This window comes from Hydra viridissima, unplaced genomic scaffold, assembly GCF_058129835.1.
Source record: "Hydra viridissima isolate aposymbiotic clone 2 unplaced genomic scaffold, HvirCarnegie_v1 scaffold_7, whole genome shotgun sequence".
Taxonomy (NCBI): Eukaryota; Metazoa; Cnidaria; class Hydrozoa; order Anthoathecata; family Hydridae; genus Hydra; species Hydra viridissima.
In genome coordinates this window covers 4867828-4892633 of record NW_028324306.1, presented here as the reverse complement: position 1 = coordinate 4892633, position 24806 = coordinate 4867828, and the positions used below count along the sequence as shown (strand labels likewise).

At 31.5% G+C, this 24806-nt stretch overlaps 1 protein-coding gene and 1 long non-coding RNA gene across 8 annotated transcripts; one reads left to right on the top strand and one right to left on the bottom strand.

Moving 5' to 3' along the window:
* The first annotated feature begins 7113 nt into the window (after positions 1-7113).
* On the top strand, positions 7114-21335 carry LOC145184834 (ribitol 5-phosphate transferase FKRP-like). Of its 7 annotated transcripts, none has more exons than XM_090094157.1 (4): positions 7114-7498; positions 15420-15563; positions 15902-16138; positions 20642-21335. In XM_090094157.1, exons 3-4 carry the CDS (start codon positions 15927-15929, stop codon positions 21099-21101), a joined length of 672 nt encoding a protein of 223 aa, XP_089950283.1. In that variant the 5' UTR covers positions 7114-7498; positions 15420-15563; positions 15902-15926; the 3' UTR covers positions 21102-21335. The 7 variants fall into 7 exon arrangements, with proteins under 7 accessions (XP_089950283.1, XP_089950284.1, XP_089950288.1 ...); XM_090094162.1 differs by lacking the exon at positions 7114-7498 and adding an exon at positions 11016-11296; XM_090094158.1 differs by lacking the exon at positions 15420-15563 and having other exon boundaries at positions 7289-7498.
* On the bottom strand, positions 12750-13839 carry LOC149885752 (uncharacterized). The gene is made up of 2 exons (XR_016454552.1): positions 13373-13839; positions 12750-13142 (listed from the first exon to the last, which is right to left on the bottom strand). It is a non-coding gene; the product is annotated as an uncharacterized LOC149885752 (long non-coding RNA).
* Positions 21336-24806: the final 3471 nt, after the last annotated feature.

Sequence of the window (24806 nt, the reverse complement as noted above, 5' to 3'; positions counted from 1 at the left end):
AAGCTGGCGTCATTTATTTGCGAACTACGAGAATACTCGTAGTTATACTAACTTAAAAAACAGGCTTTGCCTGTTCTTTTTTTTTTTTTTTCTTGGCTTCACATTTGGTTTCAGAAAATATAACATTCAAGATTTTAATTTGTAATATCAAGACAACTAAATTCTATGTTTGCTGTATATTTTCTCATAATGTTCAACCGCTTGTACAATTTAAATATCATTTCTAAATTCATTGTGCACAATGAATTATGCACAACGAGCCATATATAGTCATTGAACTACATATTCATTGTGCACAATGAATTACACAATGACGCAACTACAACACCCCTTGATCTCTAGATCACAAAGTCTGCATATCTATTCGGGAACTTCCGCATTTGCATCGATTTTCGGTGATTCAGGTTGTCCGCAATGGGTTCTTCCGATCCTCTAGTAGGCAAATCGGCTGCGATGGAAACAGGACGGACGTCCGATATGTGTCTCGGCAATCCATTGATCTCTACCGAAACTCCTCGTCCTTCATTTGTAACTTTTCCTCTGTTCCATTCGTTCGTACATTTCGAGTCAGGTGGTTTTACAAATACTTCTTGTCCTTGAAAATAATTGTGGAGAACTTCTTCGTTGGTTTTCGCAGAAATTGTGTGTGGTTTCCACTCATAAGAAAATATAGCTTTGTAGGGAAGCGATGTTTCCTCGCCATTTTTCCTGGGAGCCCGGTTATACCAATATACCATTTTTAGCGGATCTTTGCCACTTCTGGCTGCCATTCGCTTGATAGTGCGGTGATGACGTTCAACAATTCCGTTCCCTGATGGCCTGTAAGCGCAACGAAACAGGATGGGCACTCCCCATTCTGCGCATAATTCACTAACGAGTTTTGAGCGAAAGGTCTTGCTGTTGTCAAATAGAACTTGCCATGGTGGTCCTCTTTCTCGAAATATTTCTTCCAAATGGAAACACACTGTTGTTTCTTTCTCGTTCTGTAGCTTTCTCCAAATTGCAAACTTGCTTCTTTTTCCACAGTCAATAATAGACAAATAATTCTCTGATTTATAGTGGGTTACATCGATAGCTAAACGGTGCCAACTCTTTCCAACTTCAAGATTTCCTTCTTCCCACTTTATTGGCGCAGGATCCACCGATAAACATCTTTCGCAACTTTTCACGACTGATTCAACGTCTTTTCTACTAACCTTCTCCTTCGGATATGTCTGTTTCATCAGATAAAGGGTTCGATTGACTCCAAAGTGATGAAGATTATGAAATGACTTCACATCAGGCGGTACAACATTTGCTGTCATTGCAGAATGGTTTAAATGCAGCCAGTTCTGCGGTACTCTCGTAAGAGCATCGGCTTTATTTTCTGCCGACTTTACCAGAAAAAGTTTTAATTTTATACCGCACTCCTTCACAAGGTCTTCAATTAACGACAACCGGCGACGGACAAGTGGTTCTCCAAGACCGTGTACTCGAACGGGTTTGTCACCGATAATTAAGGAGTTCAACCAGCCGGCAACAGTAACCGAATCACACTTTATGGTAATACATTCGAATCCCCGTTTTGTTGCTAGATTTATTCCTTTTATCACGGCTTCTAACTCTGCGAGGTTAATGTGAGCCGTATCATCTTGTTTCCTCAACCACTAACAGTCTTCTACTATTTCCCCAGCCACTTCCAACACTATGCCAACGGCTAAGCTGCTTGCATCACACCACACTGTTGCTTCGGAAGTGTTTTTGACGTTCCATGACCCATGAACGGGATCTTCTTTTGTAAGTCTTTCATTTAAACTGTTTACTAATTTGACAATACGTTCGTCCACAAAAGAGTCCCATCCACAACTACTCGAAACCCTTTTTAGATAGCTGCACGAAGGGCGCAACCAATTTGCTATTGGAAAATGTCCGGTCAGCTGTCTGCACCAAGAAAAGATTTGCCGACGTGTCATTTTTCCTTCAGGAACTTTAGGTATGTTGTCACGTTTCCAACGGACTTGGTTGCATTGTTTGTACACTCGCAATCCAAGCACACGACCGCCGACAAGTTTTTCTGGCAACTTAGAATCCAAGCCATATTTTTCCAAGAGTTCTCGAACTCTGCAACTTGACACTATGTTATTATTGACAATGATATCATCAATAAATGAGTCCGTCCCAGCCTCGACAACTTTGTCTACGGATAATACCTTTTTTAAAATTTTAGTCATTATTCTGGGCGCCACATTCAAACCAAAACCCAATCTTGTTAGACAGTAACGCTGCCCTTCATATTCCACGACTTGATATTTCCACAGTGCTTCGTCGACACGAATCTGCAGACACGCTTTCTTTAAATCATTTATTTCAAGATTTTCTCCCAACTTTCTCCAGTTGCGAAGTTTGGTACTGCAAACGTCGCCATCTGCAGTATGACTGGACACAAATTGATTCAGCTCCCGGTAGTCCATCACCGGACGTACTTTTAATTTGTTTCGTTGAATTACTGCCATCAACGGAATGATGCCATTACATCTCCCTTCAAATGGTTTCAGCCATCCCTGTGCTATCCATTCACTTATTTCCTTTGCATAATCACTTTTAACGTCATCAGAGATATGATAGTATGGAATTTTGTTTGTCAAAGTTGGTGGTTCTATCAGCCACTTCCAAGACACGCTCCAGCTACCATTTTTGAATTCTGCTACGAAGTCTTTATCAATCAGCTTTTGAATAGTAGGCGAGGATACTTCATTCGTTTTTTCTTGAGAGACTGCAGTAGCACTGATAGATAGTTTTTCCACATTGAAGTTTATGGTTTCGCCGTCTCTCCCAACTTGGACACCTCCAAGCCGTCGTATTGCGTCCATACCAAGTAGCATTTGATATTCGGGGACAATGTTGGCAACCAGGCATTCCAAATCGATGGTAGTGTTATTTATAGAAAGATTAACAACAATCTGGTGTTTTACTTCAATTGACTTTCCATTCATCATCACGACCTTTTGTCTTGCGTGTTTGACATTTTTTGCGTTTACGATATCCCGACTTAAAATTGATTTCGAGCATCCAGTATCCAACAATGCTTTTATTTTTCTTCCATTGACATAAACACAGAGAGTTGGTGGTTTTATATTTCGTGGGAAGCTGCTCGCGCATAGACGGGTGGCTTCCCTTCCATGTTTTTTGAGTTCGTACACTTTTTGTAACAGTTCAGGGCCAGGTGGTTGTCCATTCCACACACAAAACACTTCTTCTTCTCAATTCCTTCGCTGCAATTTCGACTGATATGTCCCTCCTCACCGCATCGGTAGCAAGTCATGGTCTTTTTTCCGTTTCCTTGAGGAACCTTTCTTGGACCAATAGCACCAAGATTCACGCGACTAACAAAACACGATTCTTTACAACGCAAGATTACCAAACTTCTTGCTTTTTCAGCGATCTGGTGCAGCGACATTGTTGATATCGAGAGTGCTGTTTGGATTTGTTTTCTTGCTTCGTCAGGTAATCCGAGAATAAATGCGCACCTTATCCACTCTTCGCTTACGTGAGACGATATTAGCTTGCTCAGCCTTGTTAATTCTGCGAGATATACGTCAACGGACTCGTTTTCCTTAAGACGACGATTCACGAACTCTTCGTATGCTGTTAGCGGAGAAGCAGAGAAGGCAGTAGTCAGTGCATTTTTCACTTCATTGTAGTCTTCTTTTATCTCATCACTGAGTCCTTGATAAACGGCAAACGCTCCGCCAGAAAGAAATAAGGGGAGCACCACATTCAGCTCGTCAACTTTTTGAAGTTTTGCTACCAGTTCCAACTTCTGTATCCATTCTGAAAATTCACCCGAACCATCGTACTGCGACACCAAATCCGCGAACTTTATAACAATACTCATTGCCGAAATAGCTTGTAATATCAAAACAACTAAATTCTATGTTTGCTGTATATTTTCTCATAATGTTCAACCGCTTGTACAATTTAAATATCATTTCTAAATTCATTGTGCACAATGAATTATGCACAACGAGCCATATATAGTCATTGAACTACATATTCATTGTGCACAATGAATTACACAATGACGCAACTACATAATTTAAAAATCTAGATAACCTAATTTAAATGCTGATAAAGACAGAAATAGCTTAAAACAGATAAAAATAAAACATTAATATTAATTTTATTTTATTTCATGAAAATTTAAGTGTAAACCTATTCTGCTGAATGATACATTCTGAAACATTCGCCGATACATAACGGAGGTCTATTTTCACAAAAAGCACATTCATATCGTGTTTCTTTACGTTTTATTTTAGAGCAGACTCGACAAGGTTTGGTTGGGAATTTTTTCTTTTCATTCGTTGGTATTGAAGACAAGTAGTGGAAGCTAGCTATTATTGGTAATTCGAGGCACAACTTCATTCAAACGTTCACCCAATAAATCAGTAACAACTAATTCTCTAAACTTAAGCAAGGAAATTGTTTGATCTACCCCATATTTGCTGTTAGACAGTAAGCATTAAACAAAAAAGTATCAAAGAGATGAAGTGCTACTTTTTTATACCATCTGATTGTCTTTCTTAGGCAATCATAATATGATACCACTTGTTCCGCCCTATCTACTCCTGACATATATTGATTGTAATCTTTAATAATGTTAAGTTTCATTTTCTTCTCTCCTCTTCTGTTTATTACTTCAATCATTTGCAACGAATGCATGTTGCTAATCATTACCACGTCTCTTTTGTCTTTCCATTTAGCAACCACTACACCCTCTCTGCTTCTGCTTATAACGTCTCCCTGTTTCAGTTTTGCTTTTGTACACTCTTTTGGATTTGACATTCAGTCAGTACTTAAAGTACCACAAATATATGTTTTTTGATTTATCATGTGCTTTGTTAATTCAAAGGAACTGTAAAAGCTATCGGTGTACAGGTGATAACCTTTTCCCAGAAATTTTTCCGTTAAATCTAAAACAATAGCTCCCGTTTGACCCAACAAATGTTTATCGAGAGTTGTCTCGCCAGAGAAGATTTTTACTTTTAGTACAATACCATCTGATTCGCAAAGCTCATAGAACTTGATACCATACTTTTGTCTTTTATTTTTCACATACTGCCTGAATACAAGACGTCCCTTCCAAAGCATCATTGACTCATCAATTGATATATTTTTATTAGGACAGTAGATGTTATCCACTGCATTATTTAAGTGATCAAGAAGTCAAATAATTTTACATAAGCGTCCACTACCCGAATCTTCATTGTTAATAAAATGCCAAAACCGTAATATTAGTTGGAATTTATTTCGTGACATTACTCTAGAAAATAAGGGAAATCTATAGAGACTGTTCTTAGACCAATAGTATTCTAAAGATGGCATTTTGACACACCCCATATGAAGAAGAACTCCAAGGAACTGCCGCGTATCTTCTGAATTTATTGGTTTCCAATCTTTAAAACGTGAGCTTCTTCTGAGGGGACGCTGCTTATTTATTTCTTGCGTTGCGTAGCGATTAGTTTTAACTACCATATTTATAAGCTCTTCTGTAACAAATAGTCTAAAGAAATCTAATGGTTTCTTGCTCTCCATGTATATCTTCAAACCAGGAACGGCAGTAAATTCAATTTGTTTTACAATATTCGGCTCATCTTTCCATTGGTTTAAATTTCTAGATGGACCACCCGTTGTTCTAGCTCTTTTCGGCGGCATTAAAAAATCTTCTGCAGTGGCTGCTAGATGAACGTCTGTGTACTGATTGTCATCACTTTATTCAGTGTTAATATCTTCAGAACCTGATTCTGATGCAGTCAAGCTCGAAGACGTAGTAGTATAAGCGAAAAATGAATCCGAATCTTTAATATCATCATCTTCACTATCCTCACAATCTTCCATTATTATATGTGCTGATCCAATTGTGGAATATCTGTGTTGAGCTAATAGGAGATAGATAAATTTATAAATTGTCTATTTATAAAAAAGAAATTACTCATCTATAAAACACATTAACTAGTATACTGTGTAAAAAATTCGAAGTGCACACTAAAATATTTTTTAATGTATTAAAAAACATCTTATTGTGTACTTCAAATTTTTTTTCACATTTTTAATAACATACAGTATGATGTAGTTATCAAATATATTTTAGCTTCTAGTCTAAAAAACACAACGATTTAGAATTAAGAAAACAAAATATAAATTACCTTTTTACTCATGATAACTGCCAATGTGCATGTGCAAAAAAATTGAAACACTATAATAATAATGTATCAAATAAGGTACATTACTACACCTTTTCAAGATGTAAGTGAGAACTTGAAAGTTGTAGTTAAGAAACGTAAGATATAATTGAGAAATACAACACGTAATTTAGAAGTCGCATTAAGTAATTTAAAACATGGAAGATGTAATTAAGAAACGTAAGATTTAATTTAGAAGATGAAAGTTGTAATTAAAAAACTTAAGATGTAATTTAGAAGATGAAAGTCGTAATTGAGAAAATATAATATATATTTCAAATTACATATTGCAATTTCTTATTTACATGTTGGGTTTCTCAATTACATTTTAAAGTATCTTAATTACATGTTGTGTTTCTTAATTACATCTTACGTTTCTTAATTACAATTTTCAAGTTCTCAATTACATCTTGAAAAGATGTAGTCACCGCAATGAGTTATACTCATTACGGTGTTACGAGTACTTCGGCACTGTAGAAAAAAAATTCCTTCCCCATTGCCAGTGCTTTTTTTTTGTCAGTTATATTCAGAATAAAAAATACTATAGAATTATTTCAGATTAAAAATATTTTATTTATTGAAATGTTGATATTCTAGCCTTGGCAATGAGAATAAAACAGACTCGGCAAAAATTAATCATTGTAAACATTATGGCTCTGCAAAGAAATAACGCATAGCTTAAAATAGCTCGGCAGCGAACGTGTTAAGGCTCTACAAGTCAAGTTACCAAAACTACAAGTCAAAAATACCTCAAATTATACTTGTCAATATCCTGATGTGCTTATATCTCAATATAACAGTACAATAACACTAACACCTGTAAATAACACCTATATATTTACATACATAAAACAAAAATAGAAGTATTAAAGATAATAATGACGAATTTATTAATAATAATGATAATAAGAATAAGAGCTGATATATCGTGTAATGACATCGCGCCTCACCGCGTCTGATATCTGATATATTAACATATATAATATCAGCATAAAAAATTAATTAAATAGTTGATTGATGTGCTGATTAATTATTTAATGCTCTTATTTAAATGTATTTTAGAACTCTGGTGTTAAACATAAATATTTGGCAGCACATTTAAGTTGTTTTTTATTTTGATTTGAACTGTAAAAAAAATATTGAGAGCAATCCATTATTTTTGTTGTTTTACTGTTCGTGTATTTCCGAGTGAGCACACACTTTAAAAGATTGTATCAGTCGTTCACCAACGGTCGGTTACATTTTACCTACGTACTGGATCTTTGTTTTGTTTATGGAAGGTAAAAAGGTGTTCTAAGTTATTTTTCCATATGTCTCTTTGTGTACTTTAATGATTGTTAGGATTTGTGCTAATAAATTCACTATTATTATGACTCGTGAAGACTTGTCGGCTTTCTAATCGAAAGCCTAAAATATTAACACTTTAAGTTCAACAAGAATACTTTTTTACAAAAAACATGAACAAATTTTATAAAGCGGATGAAGAGTTTTATGGATCTTTAGAACGTGCCTGCAACTACTTTTATTTTTTTGAAGCATTTTTTTGGAGATTAGCAACAAAACATACCTCTCAGACTCTTTCTTAATCAAAAGTCTGAAAATGATATAAAAAGTTCTTTTTTTTTCTTATACTTTTTCAAATTTGTGATATTCAAATATGTTATGAATACGATTAGATTTTGTTGCAATTGTCAATCATCCGAACTTAAAATAAGCTACGGAATGTTAACTAACAAACATCTAAACCAATATTTTTCACAAACCCGACAATCAATCTAAAATTGGATGTTGTTGACTTGAATAAACATGTATAAGAACATGAAATACTTAAGCATAAAATCGATAACAGTTTTAAAAGGTTAATAAAATTCCTAGACTTTAATAAAAAGCTTCTGTGGTTTGATCCAGGACGTCCGTCAAAAGTTTATTTTTCAAATTTGTAAAATCATTTTGGCCCAGCCAATCGAGAGCGTGAACGAAGCCGGTGGACCTTTGTTTGAATAAGAGGAGGGAGTAACCTTTTGAGTAACCTTTTGAGTAACCTTTGTATTAGTAAGAGGGGGGAGTGGATAGCTTTCCGCACACCTTCTGCAGAACATTTGTTGAAGTTTATTGGTTTATTGGTTTTTTGCATGAGGATTAGGAAAATTTTTGTCAAAGAAAAAAACATCACATATATAAAACACGTTTTTTCCCATTTAGAATAGGTTATATATATTTACAAATTTATCAATTTATTAAATACACAAAGTAATCAAAAAAAGGCTTGTGAAAAAGAAAGGTAGAGAAATAATCATTTCATTATTTCAACTGGAAGCTATCACTCAGTGTAAGCCCCATGGCAATATCCTTAAAAGTCAACTTAATCATAAAATACAAATAATATCATTGCAAAAGTAATGGTTTTGTCTTCAAAGAATTCATTTGCTCAAATTAACTTATGTAATTTATTTTTCATCCTGATTTTCACATGCGTAGTTTGCAAACCTTTAGAGCAAATCACGACGGTCATCCACATATGACATGTAAGAGTCTAGCCAAGAGTACGAGTAGTCTAGTAAAAGTATCAAAAGTTAATGAATCCACAACGAAACTTTCTTTACAAAAATTTCGGTTATGGATTCATTAACTTTTTTTCTTTGTCACTTCTTCATCTAAAGTATTACCATGAACATTAACTTCGTCTTCTGCTGTTGTGCAATCTTCATCCAAAACAGCTTCTACACTAGGGTCCGTTGGGTCGTAATAGGAATATTTGTCTCTTCAACTGAAATCTTTCCATGTTTTATTGTATTCCTTCCATTTGCTACCGCAACTGTGTATAAATGTTCGGATTTGTGATTATTTTTCTAACTATCTAAGTAACACCTAATCATCTAATCTCCATATTTCATAAGCATTTAATTTTCATCTTTATAATCTATAACTATATCCGTATATATAATCTCCATACTTCCTAAGCATCTAATCTTCATATTTTATTGTATCATTTATCGGAGGTTTATGTCTGTAATTCCTCTATTCAATCTGGATTAAAAAAAAAAAAGATGGAAGTTAAATTTTGTCTCAAATGTTTGTTGCTTTTAAGTTTAATTTATAAGAAATTTATAAGAAATTTATAAGAAATTTATAAGAAATTGTTTAAGAAGGAATAAATACTGTGTAAGGAAGAGTATGCTGTGATGGATGATTATTTTTTAAACCTTATTTTTACAAACCTTTTTTTAAACCTTTATTTTTTAAACCTTATTGTTTTTAAAGTTACTAAAACGTCTGTCTCTCCGTATGGTGACCTCTATTCAAAAGCTTTCTAAAGTTTCATGATTCATTTTTTCTTTGTGTATGGTCATATCTTATATAGTGATCAAACTTTATTAGCTTTAAAAATTTTACAGCTCCAAAAAAAAGTTTTTTTTTTTTTTCAATACATCTCTGACGGAGTTGCAGCAGTCTTTTCTTAAGGAATGATTAGTCTCGTCTGGATTTTTACTTAAGCGATTGATTTTGTGTCGATTGTAGAAATTTGTTTCAAATTGTCAGCAATAATCGGCGTATTACAATAAACGCAATTCTAAGCTGGGCTGAAACTTTTTCAAAAAATCAACTTTCTGAAAAAAGCTGAATATACTTCAGAAGTCAATCTTTGAATTAATTATTCTTGACTTTCAAACTTAGTCTATTCTCTAGGATGCCGGGTCTTCAGAGTTACAAATTCTGCATCTCTTGTTCTCAATTTGATTAAGAGTATACCGCAAAAAACATTTAAGAAGATTTCTGCAACAACAAACTTGAAAAAAATACCTTCAAAAAAGGAGTTTGCCATCGTGACAACACATGTTTTCTACTCTGAACGTTATCGACATAAGAACATTTGGGTTTCTTACAATAAGAAATCCAAATACATAAAAAGGGACAGAAAATACATAAAAATTCTATTCCTAATGGCTGAAAATAGACTAATAGCTTTCAAATTATTGGTGGCCAATATCGATAAAAAAACAAAAAATTTCCCGAGTTTATCGTTTGGTTATATATTGTATCATTCTATCACATATTGTATTGTTACGCATTGCATTGTTTGACTCCAGATTAATCGTATGGATTGCGTTTGAAATCGTAATAACGGTATTTAAAATAACGAATTCTACGCCATTATTCGGAAACAGCTGAAGTTAACCGGAACAAAACAAACCTAAACGGAATAATGCAAACCTAAGAATAACTACATGGCGTTATTTTACACTTTTTTAAAGAAAGGGTATTTAATGTGACTTTTAACTGTTAAAACCAATCAAATTACTTTTACATTAATTAAACGGTACCGAAAGTTTTATATAACAAAAACAACTCCTTAAACAAACCAAAAAAAAGTTGGCAACTCATTTTATTAAGGTTTAGAATTAAGTGATCAAACTTTACTTGAAAAATTTGAAGAAACTGCTTCGGATAAATCAAGTAAGGCAGCTACTAATAAATCCAATGCTTAAAAAAATATAAACAGGAGCCGTAAAAACAAAGTACAGTCCAGATAGCTCCAAACATTTTTTAATGTGCAGAAATGATAATTAGTTTAGTGATAAATGAAAATTACGGGTAACACCGAATTATTTCAGATATTAAATTTAAAAATTTTTACATCTAAAATAACAGATATCCAAATTGTTCATACGAAATCTTCGGATGTAAGTTTTAAAAAACAGTCTGACTTAAACGAAAATTTTGTATTCTGTATCCACGAAATTTTTGAGAAATTTCGGATAAAATTGTCCGGGGATTTATCCGAGTTATTTAAGTCATTCGGACATGTCCGACTAATCCCATGCGTTTAGGAATTGAAACTGAGTAAATGGTGTGGATTTGAGCTTCAGTTTTTATATATTGCAGTTGTCAAAAAAAGGAACCAGTTTTCATCATTTTAAAGTTAATCTTTTTTAACCTGCATTAAAAAATTGGAATCTGAAAGTGCACTAGTTCCGTAGATTTTTATATACGTATATATAACATAAGTAATATCTAAATCTTTATCTATTAAATGCACTGAGTTAAGTTTAATCAAATGACAATGGAGTTTGTTAGAGGTAAATTTCTTCATGTTAATTCAATTTTTCTTTTTCTTTTTCTCTTTTATAAAACTGATTTTTTTAAAATTTACTTTATTTTATTGTTCAAAACAAATCTGAATTTTGACTAAAGTTAATCACGAGTATTTACCTGAATAAAAAGTAGGCATATCAGTAAAGTTTGTACTATTTCTGGAAAATGCATGAGATGCATTTCTGGAAAACATCCATATGCAGTTCAAGTGCAGACTAGGCTGTATCTTTAAATTAATTATAGATATTGACTAATAACACAGGCCTGCAATCAGTAGTTCAATTTCTCTATTAGATTAGTTAATGGAAATAAGATCTTTGATTAGTTAATGGAAGATGTGGGAACTTCTACTAAAGTTTTACCAGTCTGCAAAACACCCTTTAAAGTTTTTGTTAAAAAAAAGAAATTTTAAACAAATAAAATTTTGATCATCACCAAAAAGAATTTTTACCAAATTTGTTAAAGTAAAACTTTTTTTCAGTTTTTGAAAAATATTAAGAAATATCTTTTCTTTCCAGGGAAAAAGTCTTAAAACATGTAATTGCTGTTTTTTAAATTTTTTTATAGCAACAAATTAAATCATTTTGAACTTTAGATGTTTAAGAAGGTACTACTTCAAAGTGGTGTTTTATTTATTTTTTATCTGAAGAGTTTTTAAATTTGCGTGACGTTGGGCTTCAAAGTAAACTTAGCATTTGAAATTAAAAGCAAAAGTGAACTCAGTAAATGAATTTTTAATTGATGTTAACATGCTCCCATTTTTATAAGTCCAGTAAAATAAACTCATTTTATATATACTTTAATTTTTTTTCTGATTTTATTGTTTTGCTTGATGTTTTGGAAGAAAAAATGTCTCTCAAAAAATTATAAATTCATTTTTCTAATTAAAACTTCCCTTTAATGGTACTGAAAGTACTAACGATAATTTAAGTGTCTGTGCAGGTTTGTAAAACAATATGAATTTTGATATTTTAAAGCTCATTTAGCTTCATTAACCTTTTTATACATCAAAAAAGTTTAGTGGTAAAAATGTGTTTTCGACAAATGTATTTTGCTTATTGGTTAGTCAACACATACCATTATTAAATTAGAAAAATAAAACTTTAGATAGACCCTTGAGAAAGAACATTTAAAAATATTTGAGAAAAGTGCTATTTTTCAAAAGAGCAAATTAGTTATGTTAAGGTTGGGAAAACTGACCAATTAATGGCTGCAAACTTTCATTTAGGGCCCAATGGTTAGATTAACTCAGAAAACCTCCCAAAAAAATTACATAGTACTAGAAATGTTTCTTACTATAATCACTTATTCTATTAATATTTTTAAAAACAACAAGATAAACCTTTATTACTTAGTATCTAATAAATACTGACAAAAGTCTCATGGGGGCTTGTTGTTTAATACTTTAATGTGTAAACTAATTAAAACACACATAAATTTAAAACTTTAAATAAACTTTATACTAAAAATCACTGCTTTTAAATAACAAAATCTTTTAAAGTTAATTTTTCAATTCTCTATCCTGTTACTCTTTCAGTTTAATTTCTTTTGCCTCTTGTAACTTTCAGTTTTTCATTTTTAGAGCCTCAATTTTTACCTCTTCCTTTTTCTGATCAATCGATTTAACTTGCATATTTTCAAGAGAAATAAACACAAAAAAAACTTTTGAATAGCTTTTCTATTATCTTCTGACTTAACAACATGTAAATTGGGGTATGGAGAACATCACAATCATCATCAAATAGGTGGTCAATAATTGGACAATGTGAGTCGTGCTATATATATAGGCTTCAAACAAGACAATGGTTGTTGTGGTTACCAAAAAACAATCTAAAAGAAAAATACATTAAGTAATTTTTAAAATACAGATGTTTATAATTTTTAAAATATACTGGTCATTAAATGTTTAGTTTGAAACTGTTAAATCATTAATTCTTTGTGAAAAAAAAAATATATATATTTTTTTTTCACAAAGAATTAATGATTTAACAGTTTCAGTTAATTAATTTTTTTTGGAAACTTAATTGTATTTAGAGCACAATTATCAGCAATTACATTACCCTTTTTTTTCTTTACAGATAAATCAAAATTCCTAAGATGAATAATTTGAAATTTGCTAAATCATTCTTTTCGTATACAACAGTAAATTATGGAAGTTCTTATAGTAAAGATATTTAAAAAAAAGGTTTAATAAAGTTATTTAAAAAATAAATAAAGATATTGAAAGAAAGAAAAAAAAGAGTATAGGTTTAGTTGTATCAAAAGCGTTTTAAGCCATTTAGTTGTTGTCATAACAACCAGACTTGTTAGATTAAAAGGCAAATGTGTAATTTAATTCATCGTCTGCTATTTACTTACTGTCAATTTCTAGATGAATTTTGCTTATAACCTTTTAAATGAGACTCGGATTTACGTTTGCAAAATACTTGTTTAAGTGATCGAACATATTTTAGTTTGAAAGCCGTTTTGTCAACTTTCTTTTTTTGAAGTTTTTTTTTTTTTGGTTTCTACGATTTTGTTTTTACATTCTGACACCTTTAACGTACTAAAAATAGGCAATCAGAAAAATAAAGAATCTAAACATTTTCTGAGAAAGTTTAATGGTAGGAATCAGTAGTCAATGTTATAAACGTGTTACGCTCGTGATTTACGCTGTTTCTAGCGTAAAAACAAAAAAATTGATTTCATAAAACTTTTTTGGCGTAACTTACGCTGGAAGCATCGTAAATCACGCTCAAAACTGCACGACAAAAAGTCGAGCGTTAGTTCAAATTTTATATGGTATTTTATATTTACATTAATTTCAGTTTTTCATTTTTACAGCCTCGACTTTTTATAATAAATAATAATTTTATATTATATCAATGGTATATGGCACTGTGCAATATATGTTTTTTTGTTTTGATTAAGAAGGTAAGTGGCGTCCTCTAACTTTTTTTAATACTAATAAAACAAAGTTTATTCTTTGCCATTTGAGATTCAAGGTAAAAGTATAATTGGTTTATATTATACTATATTTTAATAAAAAATAAAAATATTTTAAGACTTAGAAATTCTCATCATTACCTTTTCATTTTATAAATTGTTATTGTTATTGCAAGGCAAAAAACCTTGTTGTTTTGTCCGCCAATTTGAATCACAGACATCTAAAATATTCAACTCATAGAGTTGAAATCTTATGACACGCTTGAAACAAACGACGAAAAGATTACGATACGATGTGATACGTTGAAAATAACATTTCCATCGTAGTAACGACATTTCTAGCGTTAGGCTAGAAAATGTTTATAAAATTGACTACAGATATAAAGCACAAGTGAGAATTAATGAAGACCACGTTCAGAAAGCAGTAACCACACTTGCGGTTTCGTGATTTTATGATTTGACTACGCCTCATTTCTCTCAAACTTTTCTCATAGATTTGACTTTTCTTTTTAAAAACTTGATTCATGTTAAAGTTTACCAGCTTTTACCTTTTTTCTAGTGGAGTTTTCAGTTATTTTGCCCACTTACCTCGTCCCAGTTTTCTATTCTTTTTTAAATTTAGAACTGTTTTGAGTAAGCGTATTTTAAAAAGAAAATAAAATAAAAAACAACTGCGTATTAACAAAGATTTGTATTAAGTCAAACAAAATTCAATAGCTTTTTTTTTTTTAAAAAAAAAAAAAATCAAAATACAATATGTCGAGCTTGGAATCCGGTGGAAAAATATCTCTTTTTAAACGCGTGCAAACTAAAGCGATCTTCAGTTAATATTTTGTCAACTAATCGGAGATTTCCTTGTTTTTAAATTTCTGAATTATTTTTCGCAAGGATACCGCGGTAGTTTTTTTGCTCGTTTGACTTTTGAGAAATAGGAGCATTACCAGTCGGTGCATATATAAAATAAGCTATATATAGTTAATATATTGTAAAACTTTCATGTAGTCCTTCATTTTCATGTTATGAAGGGTTTTTAAAATCTTTTCCTGAGCAATGCATATTCCAAGATTTTAAACTGTTATCAATGTTTTCTGCTTTTTTAAAACGTTGCTACATATTTAGTAGTCAGCGTGTTCATTTTAAAAGCTTTCAAAGGTACGTCATTTTTCGATTGTTTTTTTTTAGAACGAAGTATTTTGTTAGCGCAACTAAAAGTTTCAAAAACGTTATATACTTCGTTTATTCAGCTACGTATTTGCTCGAAGGTGATATTGCCAAGATGTTTTTGTGACATTGGGCGCCTTCGTTAAAACAGATTTTGTAAAAACAGTAGGATAATTTTTTGCTTAAGTTCTTTTAAGAGCTTCTTAAGTTTTATTAAGAGCCAATTTTCAGAAAAAGTTGAAGAAAATTTTAAAGCTTTTTAAACCTTCATCTTTGGCGCAGAAAAATCTCTCCAAAAAATTATCTACCAATATTCTAAGAAAAAACTCCAGCTCGGAAAATTATTACAAGTCCTTGTCGAATTTTCCATACAAAAACAGATTAATTTTTTATATAGTTTACATTATCAATAGTACACACAACGACTAACGCTTTTATTTCATGTTGAATTTCTATTCTTAAAAAAACCTAAAAATTATTTTGATTGTTTTTGTTTTTTGTAGTGTGGAGATTTCATAGCGTTTAATTATGCGAACTTATAGGAGAAAGCTGCTCATAACGGCTGGCGTTGCTTTGGTATACTTCCTAGTTAGTATAAACATTGAGGGATTTTATGAATTGCGGACCAAAGGGAGATGCAATAATTCATTGATAGAAATGAGTGATTTAAAAGAACTGATGTTGGAGACGCATTATATTTTATCTTCGTTAGAAATTACACATTTTCTTGCTTATGGAAGGTAAAGAATTTTTTTCTTTTGTTAGTTAAAAAGCAATAAAATGAGAATGTTCTAACTTTAGGTTATTATTAAAAGTATAATTAATTTAATTAAATATGATTAAAAGTGTAAAAAAGTGGGTTACTTGTAAAATTAATTTAAATGTGTTGAAATGTTTATTTATGTAAAAGCAGTGGAACAAATTTTTGATAGTTTGTGATTCACGCATAAAAAACAAGTGTGCTTAAATGAAATATCAATCCTATTCCTACATATAGGACCCTTTATTTTAATATAACTATTGATTTGATAAAAATTTTCTTAACTTTGTTAGAAAATTTTTATTAAATCAATAGTTATATTCATCAAGATTATGTTACATTTTTCCAAACAACATCGTCGATTAAGGTTTTTTTTTTTTTTTTTTTTTTTTAACCTATTAACTATTCAAATTTTTTTACTATAATTAGTATATGTATAATTAGTTGCGGATGTCAGCACATTTACTTGTGGTAATTTATTATTATTGCCATCACTCGTTTTAAAATTTCTGTGAATTATCCAATGTTTCTAGTACTTTCTAAAAAGAAATATTTGCCAGGTGAAATTTTTTGATTTCGAAGTTTTTCTAATGTCAAGAAATGTCTTTAAATACTTCGCTGTAGCAGTTTTAAACGAACGAAGATCCTTACAACTCGTCGTAAGCAAATTTTTTTTATTGTACTGTTGTAGCCACAACAAGGATCAAAAGAAATTTTTGATAAAATAGGACCTTCCCCGGTTCTATGTTATCACTAACATAGTTAAAACATAGTCGGATTGCGTTGTCGTTAACACTGTTTCTCTTCACCTCTTCAGGGAATTTTCACCCCGTAATAGATGATATGGTACTGTTTTCCGAAGTTGAGACTCTGGAAAGAAAGACCTGAATTTAATTTAATTTTGAAATTTTGAAACAAGTTGCTAATATCAGTTAAAATTTCGTAACCCGTATGAGCATTGACAGAGCACTAGCATAAATTGTCTTCATAATATTGAAAGCATGATCGAAAGTAATAGCTCTTAATGTGTTTGCCTTTTGCAGAAGCAAGGTGCAAGGTCCATGGAAGCCCTACTAGTAAAGAGAATCCTGGTGGGCCCACTCTGTAAATGTAAACTTCTTTGTTCTGATCTAACAAGCCAGAGAATATTTGCAGTTGACATAACAGCAATTAGCTGGTACTGAATGAGGTTCCACTGCTGTACGGTCTTTTAAAGTTCTATGAACAGTAAATTTTTATTGCTGTAAGTTCAAAACTCTAAATAAATGGGAGGAAGAAACCATCACTGAACCCCAGGAAAACTTCCTTAGCCCGATTTGATGAAATAAAATTTCCCCTACCCTGGAGTTTTGTACATATTTACTACAAACTCAATGTTGTGAGTGGGCAGTCAGCGGAATGAAAGTGCGGTTGGACCGAGAGTAAAAAATGAATAATAGTACGTTTAATGTATAAATGTTTAACGTAAATTTAAAATGGTAAACGTTTAAAAACATTAACAATATCGCCTAATTTTAGTTACAATTTCATGGTAGTTAAACCTCGATAATTTTACAAAAGTAATACCATAAGTTATATCTTCAGTTCCCAATAGTTTCGAAATCTGCAACCTATAAAGAATTACGATTTCCATTCACACGAGGCACAACTTAATCTTTTAGATCTTAGGTCTTTTTCTAAAGTTTATAATTTAGCATGATATGTTTTTATTTGTTTTTTAACTCATTTGCAATTTTTTAAATGTTGCAATACTGTTTCTTGTGACCCGCATTTATACTAGTGTCTCACTAACATCCCATCCTTGTGTTCGACTAGAGATTCAGGTCCTGGTTTCCTTCTTTGACGAATGTAAAAAAGTTTGATTTTTAAAAACAAAAAGTTTACAAGACACTGAACAAAGTTTTTCAATAAATTTAAAAAAAAAAAAACTCGCTATATGGAGAAACGATATCGATCAAACGCAACCGGTTTTAAAGAAAATTTTTATTTTAGAATATAAAGAATTATAGAGAGTAAAATGAACACGAGAATGTTTAAAGTATTTTATTTATTTGTTAACATGATCGTAATAAACTTGTCATCGGACTTAACAAACTTGTTTGAACGTTTTGTGGATATTTGTCGGGAATTCGAGGATTTTTGTAAATCGAAATTTCGAAGGTAATTTGTAAATCAAAATTGACCTTTTAAATTTTCAAAATTTCTTATTAACCATCAAACTCTTTATAGTGGTTTTTTTTAGATTAAAAAATCTTTAAAAATAAACAGCATCAATAATCTTGGACGAGGTTCTTAACTAGATATTGATGAATTGAATAACTGAGAGCCTTAGATTGGATCCTTGATTTCTACCCCTTTAACTTCTAACTCTTTGTCTACTTCAGAGGCATAGTGGCAGTTGTTGATCCTAACCTTGTGCCACTTCTAATGGATACAGAAACAGACGTAGATTTCGGTTCATCAACTACCGAGGATGCTTCACACTTTCTTGTAATTTACAGGGTGATCGCGTTGCCTCACAAAAAGGATCACTATCAGATGAGTAAAACGAAGATTATGTAGTTAAGAACATAAATTGGTGCAAGAACAAAGAAATTAGATCAAAATGTTTTTGAAAGATATCTATGTCGATTTTTTTGTTACAACAATTTCAAGTTTGCCATCTTATTAAACACTGTCAATTAGCAATCATCACTAAAACGTCTTTGCAATAAAACAAGATGATAACTTGTCTTGTAAAGAAGTTATAAGTGCTTATTGGGGACGAGACCGAAAAATTTGTTTTATTTAGGCCAAAACTTCGTCGACTAAAACTTCAGAGTAATCCTGTTTTTATGATATTAACAAATATGAAAACGTCATGTCATCGGTTTTTTTTTTTTTTTTTTTTTGCTAAGGCAACCTTAAAGGTAGTTCTTATTTGTTAATTCGAAGTCAACTTTAACTTGTAGTTTTTTTTGCTGCTTGCTAAACTCACATATTCCCATACAAAAACTTTTTTTTAGGCTTTTACAACGTAGCTAGACTTTTAGAAAATACTGTTTTGGAGCTATCGCTCCTCTTTTCAATTCAGAAACCGTTAAATGGGGAAATTTTGTAGTAAATGTCGGTTAACCTGTAATATTCTATAAATAAAGTGCAGCATTTTGCATCTTTATATGGGAAAGGATTTAAAGATGAAGGTGGAGAAATTTTAAAAAGGATGACTGGGTAAAAAGTAAATGCTTGACAAATTATCATTTAGAATTTACGTCTGTTTTATAATGGTTTATGTGATGTATACTGATTATAACCAGGGGTTTTCGGTCGAAATAAGTAGCGGTTATTTATTTTTGATTGTTTTTTTCCATTGGTGGTGGTGGATTTTTTTTGTGTTATTCTTTCATCCTTTGTTTCTTAAGAGGATAACGCATCTTGTAACTGCTGATCGAGTGTTCATAATTGTAATTTACAATGAGAATTCTCGTTGCTTTACCTCAATGAAAAGATTCCAAACTTTGAAAAGTTTGTAAAAGAACCCTTCGAAACATCAACAGTACATTGATTCAATGGAAATTTTAAGTTAAAGGGTTCAGTGAAAAATACGTACCGAAAGATATATACGTTAATCAAAGCTGGTAGTGGGGATGGGAATAATAACAACATTACTGCTGGAGTTCTTCAATGCCAACGTAATTGTTTAAAACTATTAATAGAAACATATCAATAACTGCATTCTTCAGTTAAAAACAAAAAAAGTATTTCAACAAGATGGGATTACCCTATACTGTTGCGAAGAAGTTAAAGAACTTCTTTAAAAAACATTAGTTGAACATGTAATCGCCCGCGCTTTTCCTCATTTGTGGCCGTCCCGATCATCTGAATGCCGATCCAAGAAGATTTATCATTAGGATTATTCATCCTTACCATCTGAATGCATGTGGTAACTCAAAAAAAAAAAGACATTTAAGATATTAAGTACTTTGTTTATGATGAAGTCACTCATATATCTTCTGATACATTAAACTCATTTTTATTAAAGTCTTCTTTTATCAGATGAACAAGATGGCGGCCACATTGAACTTTGAAAGCCAAACCATGAAATGCAGGCTTCTTTTCTTTTTTTTTTTAATCATTTTCCAATTTTCAAAAAATATGAATATTCTGAAAAAGTTTATAGTGAAGCCAGGTGCAGTTTTTATATCCAGTTTCCCAGAGTTATTGAAAATGAATCGGATTTTTTCTTAATCCACTTTAAAAATTTTTTTTAAATTAATTCTGTATTATCATTTAACAACTTTTGCCTTAAAAAACCATAGCAGCATTATTAAATCTCTAACTTTCGTTAGCTTTTTAAGTACAAATTTTTGATGATATAAATCAAAGCTGTTTTCTATTTTTGTTTTGAAAACTTTCATGCTTCAGTTTGTAAGGATTTTTTATTCATACGTTAATACTTTAGTTTGTTTGGACCATTTTCTTTCTTCATTTTTTGATACTTTAGTTTGTGGGGAGCTTTGAGATATAACGACATTATACCTTGGGATTACGACTTTGATTTTGGCATTCTGCAAGAGGATATTCAAAATGTTGATTTAAATAAGCTAAAACGTGCATTCAGTAATAAAGAGATAAAAATTGAATATAATGCGTATGGAGGATTTTATAAAGTGCGTAAACGTATGGCTTCCGGCGATTTGATGATATTCTCTGAGTATTACAACGATGGTGTAATGCGGAGAACTGGTTTTGAGTCATGGATATTTTTTATTCAATACAGATGGTATCACCAATTTCCAGCTTACTTAATTAAAAAACCGCTGCCGTTACATAGATTTGTTGGGACAGACCTGCCTGTACCTAGAGAAGGAATTGAAATACAAAAATACTTTTACCCCAACAACTGGTGGATCGAGACCATTCCTAAAGGTTGCAACAGAAATTCTTCTGTTGCATCAGTTTAAAAGTCAAATAAATTTTTTTTTTAATGGCCCCTTTTAGTGTCCATTTTAATATACTGTGGATAGTCAGTATATTTAGAGAATATCGAATGATTTTCGATTCAAATTTGAGTACAGTGTTTTTTGCTACAAAGAAGTTAAGCAAAGAGTGGTTTAGAGTAAATAACTTGTCTAGTAAAATTTTCGACTTTTAAAACGTAAAAAGATATTTTGTATTATCAACAAACTTTTAAAACATATTTCCGTCTTTTTTTTTTCTTCGTACATAAACTTTTATATATTTTATCTATTTCAAGTTCTTTTAGGAATCATAATATGTCTAAATATATATTTTGAATTCTTTTATGAACTGCGGTGGTGTGAAAACTATTAGAAGCATTACTTTAAAAAGTACATGGCGTGAGACTTTTTGCGAATTAGTTACAAAGTACATTTTACTGCTCAAAACTAACATTTTACTGCTCAAATCTAACATTTTGTTGATACGCCTTTTGCTTTAACTGTTCAACACGTTTTGGCATGCCAATTATAAGTTTTGGGCACATTTCCTCAATCAGAGTGAGTTTGTTTGTTGCCCTATAGTGGGCTATCTTCCTTTTGACAATCATCCACAAATTTTCAACTGGGTTTATATCAGGTGAATTACCTTGTCACGGAGGAATGGAAATGTTTTTATTCTTCAGAAAAGCTGTCACCAACTTGGCTGTATGACAGGGGGACTCTGTCATACTGAAAAATAAAGCCCCCATTTGGAAAGTGATTTGGAATGTCTGGTAACATTATTTGATTCAAAACATTTTTGTGCTTGTGTAGATTCATTTTGCCATCAATAATGTGAAGCCGCTCGACATTATTTACTATGATACATCACTGAAATACACTTTGAAATAAAAGAATCCCCAATAAGTAAAATAACCATATACGATATTCATTAGAGCATGATTTTAACCTTCGAGCGCGCTGCCGTATAATTTAGGGAAAATTTTTTAATTTTACATTTTTTGGTTTGTACACGTGCAATTTTAAAAAAAAGTCCTTATCTATTCCTATTGATTACGTGGGTGCGCATAATTTGCTTTTGTATCGTAAAATTTAGCCTTCACGTGGTTGTTTATGAATGTGTTGTGAATAAGGCTAACGGCGCGTTGTGAATAAGGCTAAGGCATGGCCGTCTGTACTAACGCGTAAATCGGGGCCTGGAGCTGGGGGCCATCAAAAAACAACAACAATTTTAGAAAAGTTAATGATTCATGAACTTTTGCTCGTAAAAAACCGTTTACATTTAGTATGCATGAATTATAGCTAATTTTTTTTTATCCTACTAAATAAATAAAACCAATTTATAAATAACAAGTTGACACAAAAATAAAATAAAAAACATTCCCTAGCTATAAAGCTTTATCTACAAAAACAAAACCTAGTAAAAAATTCCCTAGCTATAAGGTGCTAAAAATCATACAAAATCACATAATCATTGATTGAACATATACATAGAAAATATAGGAAATATATCAAGGTAGCAAAAGCCTAGGTATATTTAAAAGTGCAAAAACATAAATTGAATATTTATAGTCAAAATGTAAGTAACAGCAAGATTGTAACACTTTTTCCTAAGCTATATATTAAAGTGTTATATTTTTTACCAAATCACATAATAAGTAGAAAATACACAAAACATATACGTAACATAAAAGTTGTTAAAAAACTGGTAGGTTTACTTTGAAAGTTTCAAAATCTTTTGTTGTGGCTCTTTAGACGACCTTGGTGCATATAAATTAACATAGTTTTTTAAAAAAATGTTTGAAAGTGAAATAGCATGTTTTCTTTCCATATTAAAGTTAAAAGACTCTGATATCAACATTAGTACATTGCAGAGTGACTTTCGGCAGACTTTACTAACAATTTCATGAAATAAAATATAAGAGAAAATAGTCCACTGACAAACATTGTCATTTGGTATCTTCAAACCTCCACGATTTATTTCTGCAGTATAATCACCAAATTCTCCATAGTAAAATTTAGCTTCTTCTTGCTCTTCAACTTCATTTCGCACAATATATCCAGCAATATATACTAATCCTGCTTTTGTATCTATTTGCAAACACTTTTCTAACTCAGGCAAATTGTCAAATATATCAATAGCATTACTGCTAAGAAAGTATCCACATTTTTGGCAGTTATGTCCACTTTCTGCAGATAAAAAATCAATGTCTATACCAATATGGAGACTTAATTTAGCTCTTTGAATTTTAACTTTTTCTATGACATTTTGCACATTGATAAAATATGTGCCTCCAGATCCTTGTCGAAGTTTTCCGAACATTTTTTCTAGTGGGTCAGTTGTAAATTTTCCCAGTATTACATACTTAAAAGAATGTTGTAGCAAAAATTTAGTAATAGCTACTAAACCATGACACGTATGAGCTAAAGCTGCACCTGTATCTCTGGTCAACTGAAATTGTCTGTTTCCCTGTTTGCTGGACATTTGTTCTACCATTGTTGCAAGAGAAAGTAAAAATGCCAGTCTAGCATCTTCTGAAGTTGATATGACTGCTCTGTCTGGATCTTTATATCGAATATCAGCATAAGGTCCTTTTACATTGACAATTTTCCAGAACCTCACAAATATTTCAATAAAAGTAATGGTACCGTCTGCTTCTTTTATGCCACTGTTAGATTTTAGAGCAGTTGCAGTTTCATCACAAAAGACTTTTAGGCAAGTGGACACTTTTTGTCTCTCAAAAGGTTTTGGTGCAACAGACACACTTGTAAGTTTAGACAATTTTACAATGTTATTTCCTTCAAGTTTGAACAAACTTAAGATACTAGACCAGCACGCATATTTTGTTTTCCCATCATATTCATAACGTAACTTTTGACTTTTTTCTGTGATCCAGTTATTACGAACAGATTTAAGTAAATGCACAAAGTCATATAACAAGAACATATTGTCAAACTTTTTAAATAGTGCTTGGTTTACTCGATTATTGTCACATATTAGGGCTACAGGTATCCCTCCAGCACTCTTTATTCCTTCTAAGACAAATTGAGTTTGTTCAAAGAGAAATTTAGAATCAAGCTCAAAAACTGGTAAAATTCTGCAGAGATATTGCGGCCCCCCATAAAGTGACACTAACATAAAACTTAAAACAGTTGTTGCTAAAGAGTCTGGTTTATTTACTGCTTTACCAAAGACTGAGCCAGCATGATAAGTAAGTGATGATTTAACATAGACTTCATCAATTAAAAGTATACTTTTTTTTTGCATTTTATTGTCAAGCTTTGAAAAAACTGAGTTTAAAAACTCTATATCATCCATTGCAGAATCCAGTTTTGAAGTTAGTTTTGTTAAGAGGGAAATACTTGGAAGTTCAAAATCTTCCCTTAATCTTTCATATAATGATCTTGAAATTGCAAAATAATCAAATGCTCTAACAATAGTTTCTGTGCTGTATTTTTTCTTCCCAATTGTAGCAGAGCTCATATCACAGATGAGCTGTAAAAGATTCATAATTTTTCTGCCTTTTGTTAAGTTATTTAAAAAATTAATAGCTTCTTGTAATTTTGAGCAAGAATCGATTGTGAAAATCCTATTTTGAGATAGAGATGCAATTTTGTACTTAACTCCACAAAAGTATCCCTCAAAAGTAAGATCATCTTTAATCTTAAGCATAAATCTGACAATCGAAGAGTTTTCTTCAAAGTCTG

Bases quoted from the DNA above. Each gene is read 5' to 3' on its own strand.
- LOC145184834 (XM_090094157.1), top strand. From the start codon at position 15,927: ATGCGAACTTATAGGAGAAAGCTGCTCATAACGGCTGGCGTTGCTTTG. The intron at 16,139-20,641 runs GTAAAGAATTTT...TTGATACTTTAG, and splicing joins CATTTTCTTGCTTATGGAAG to TTTGTGGGGAGCTTTGAGAT.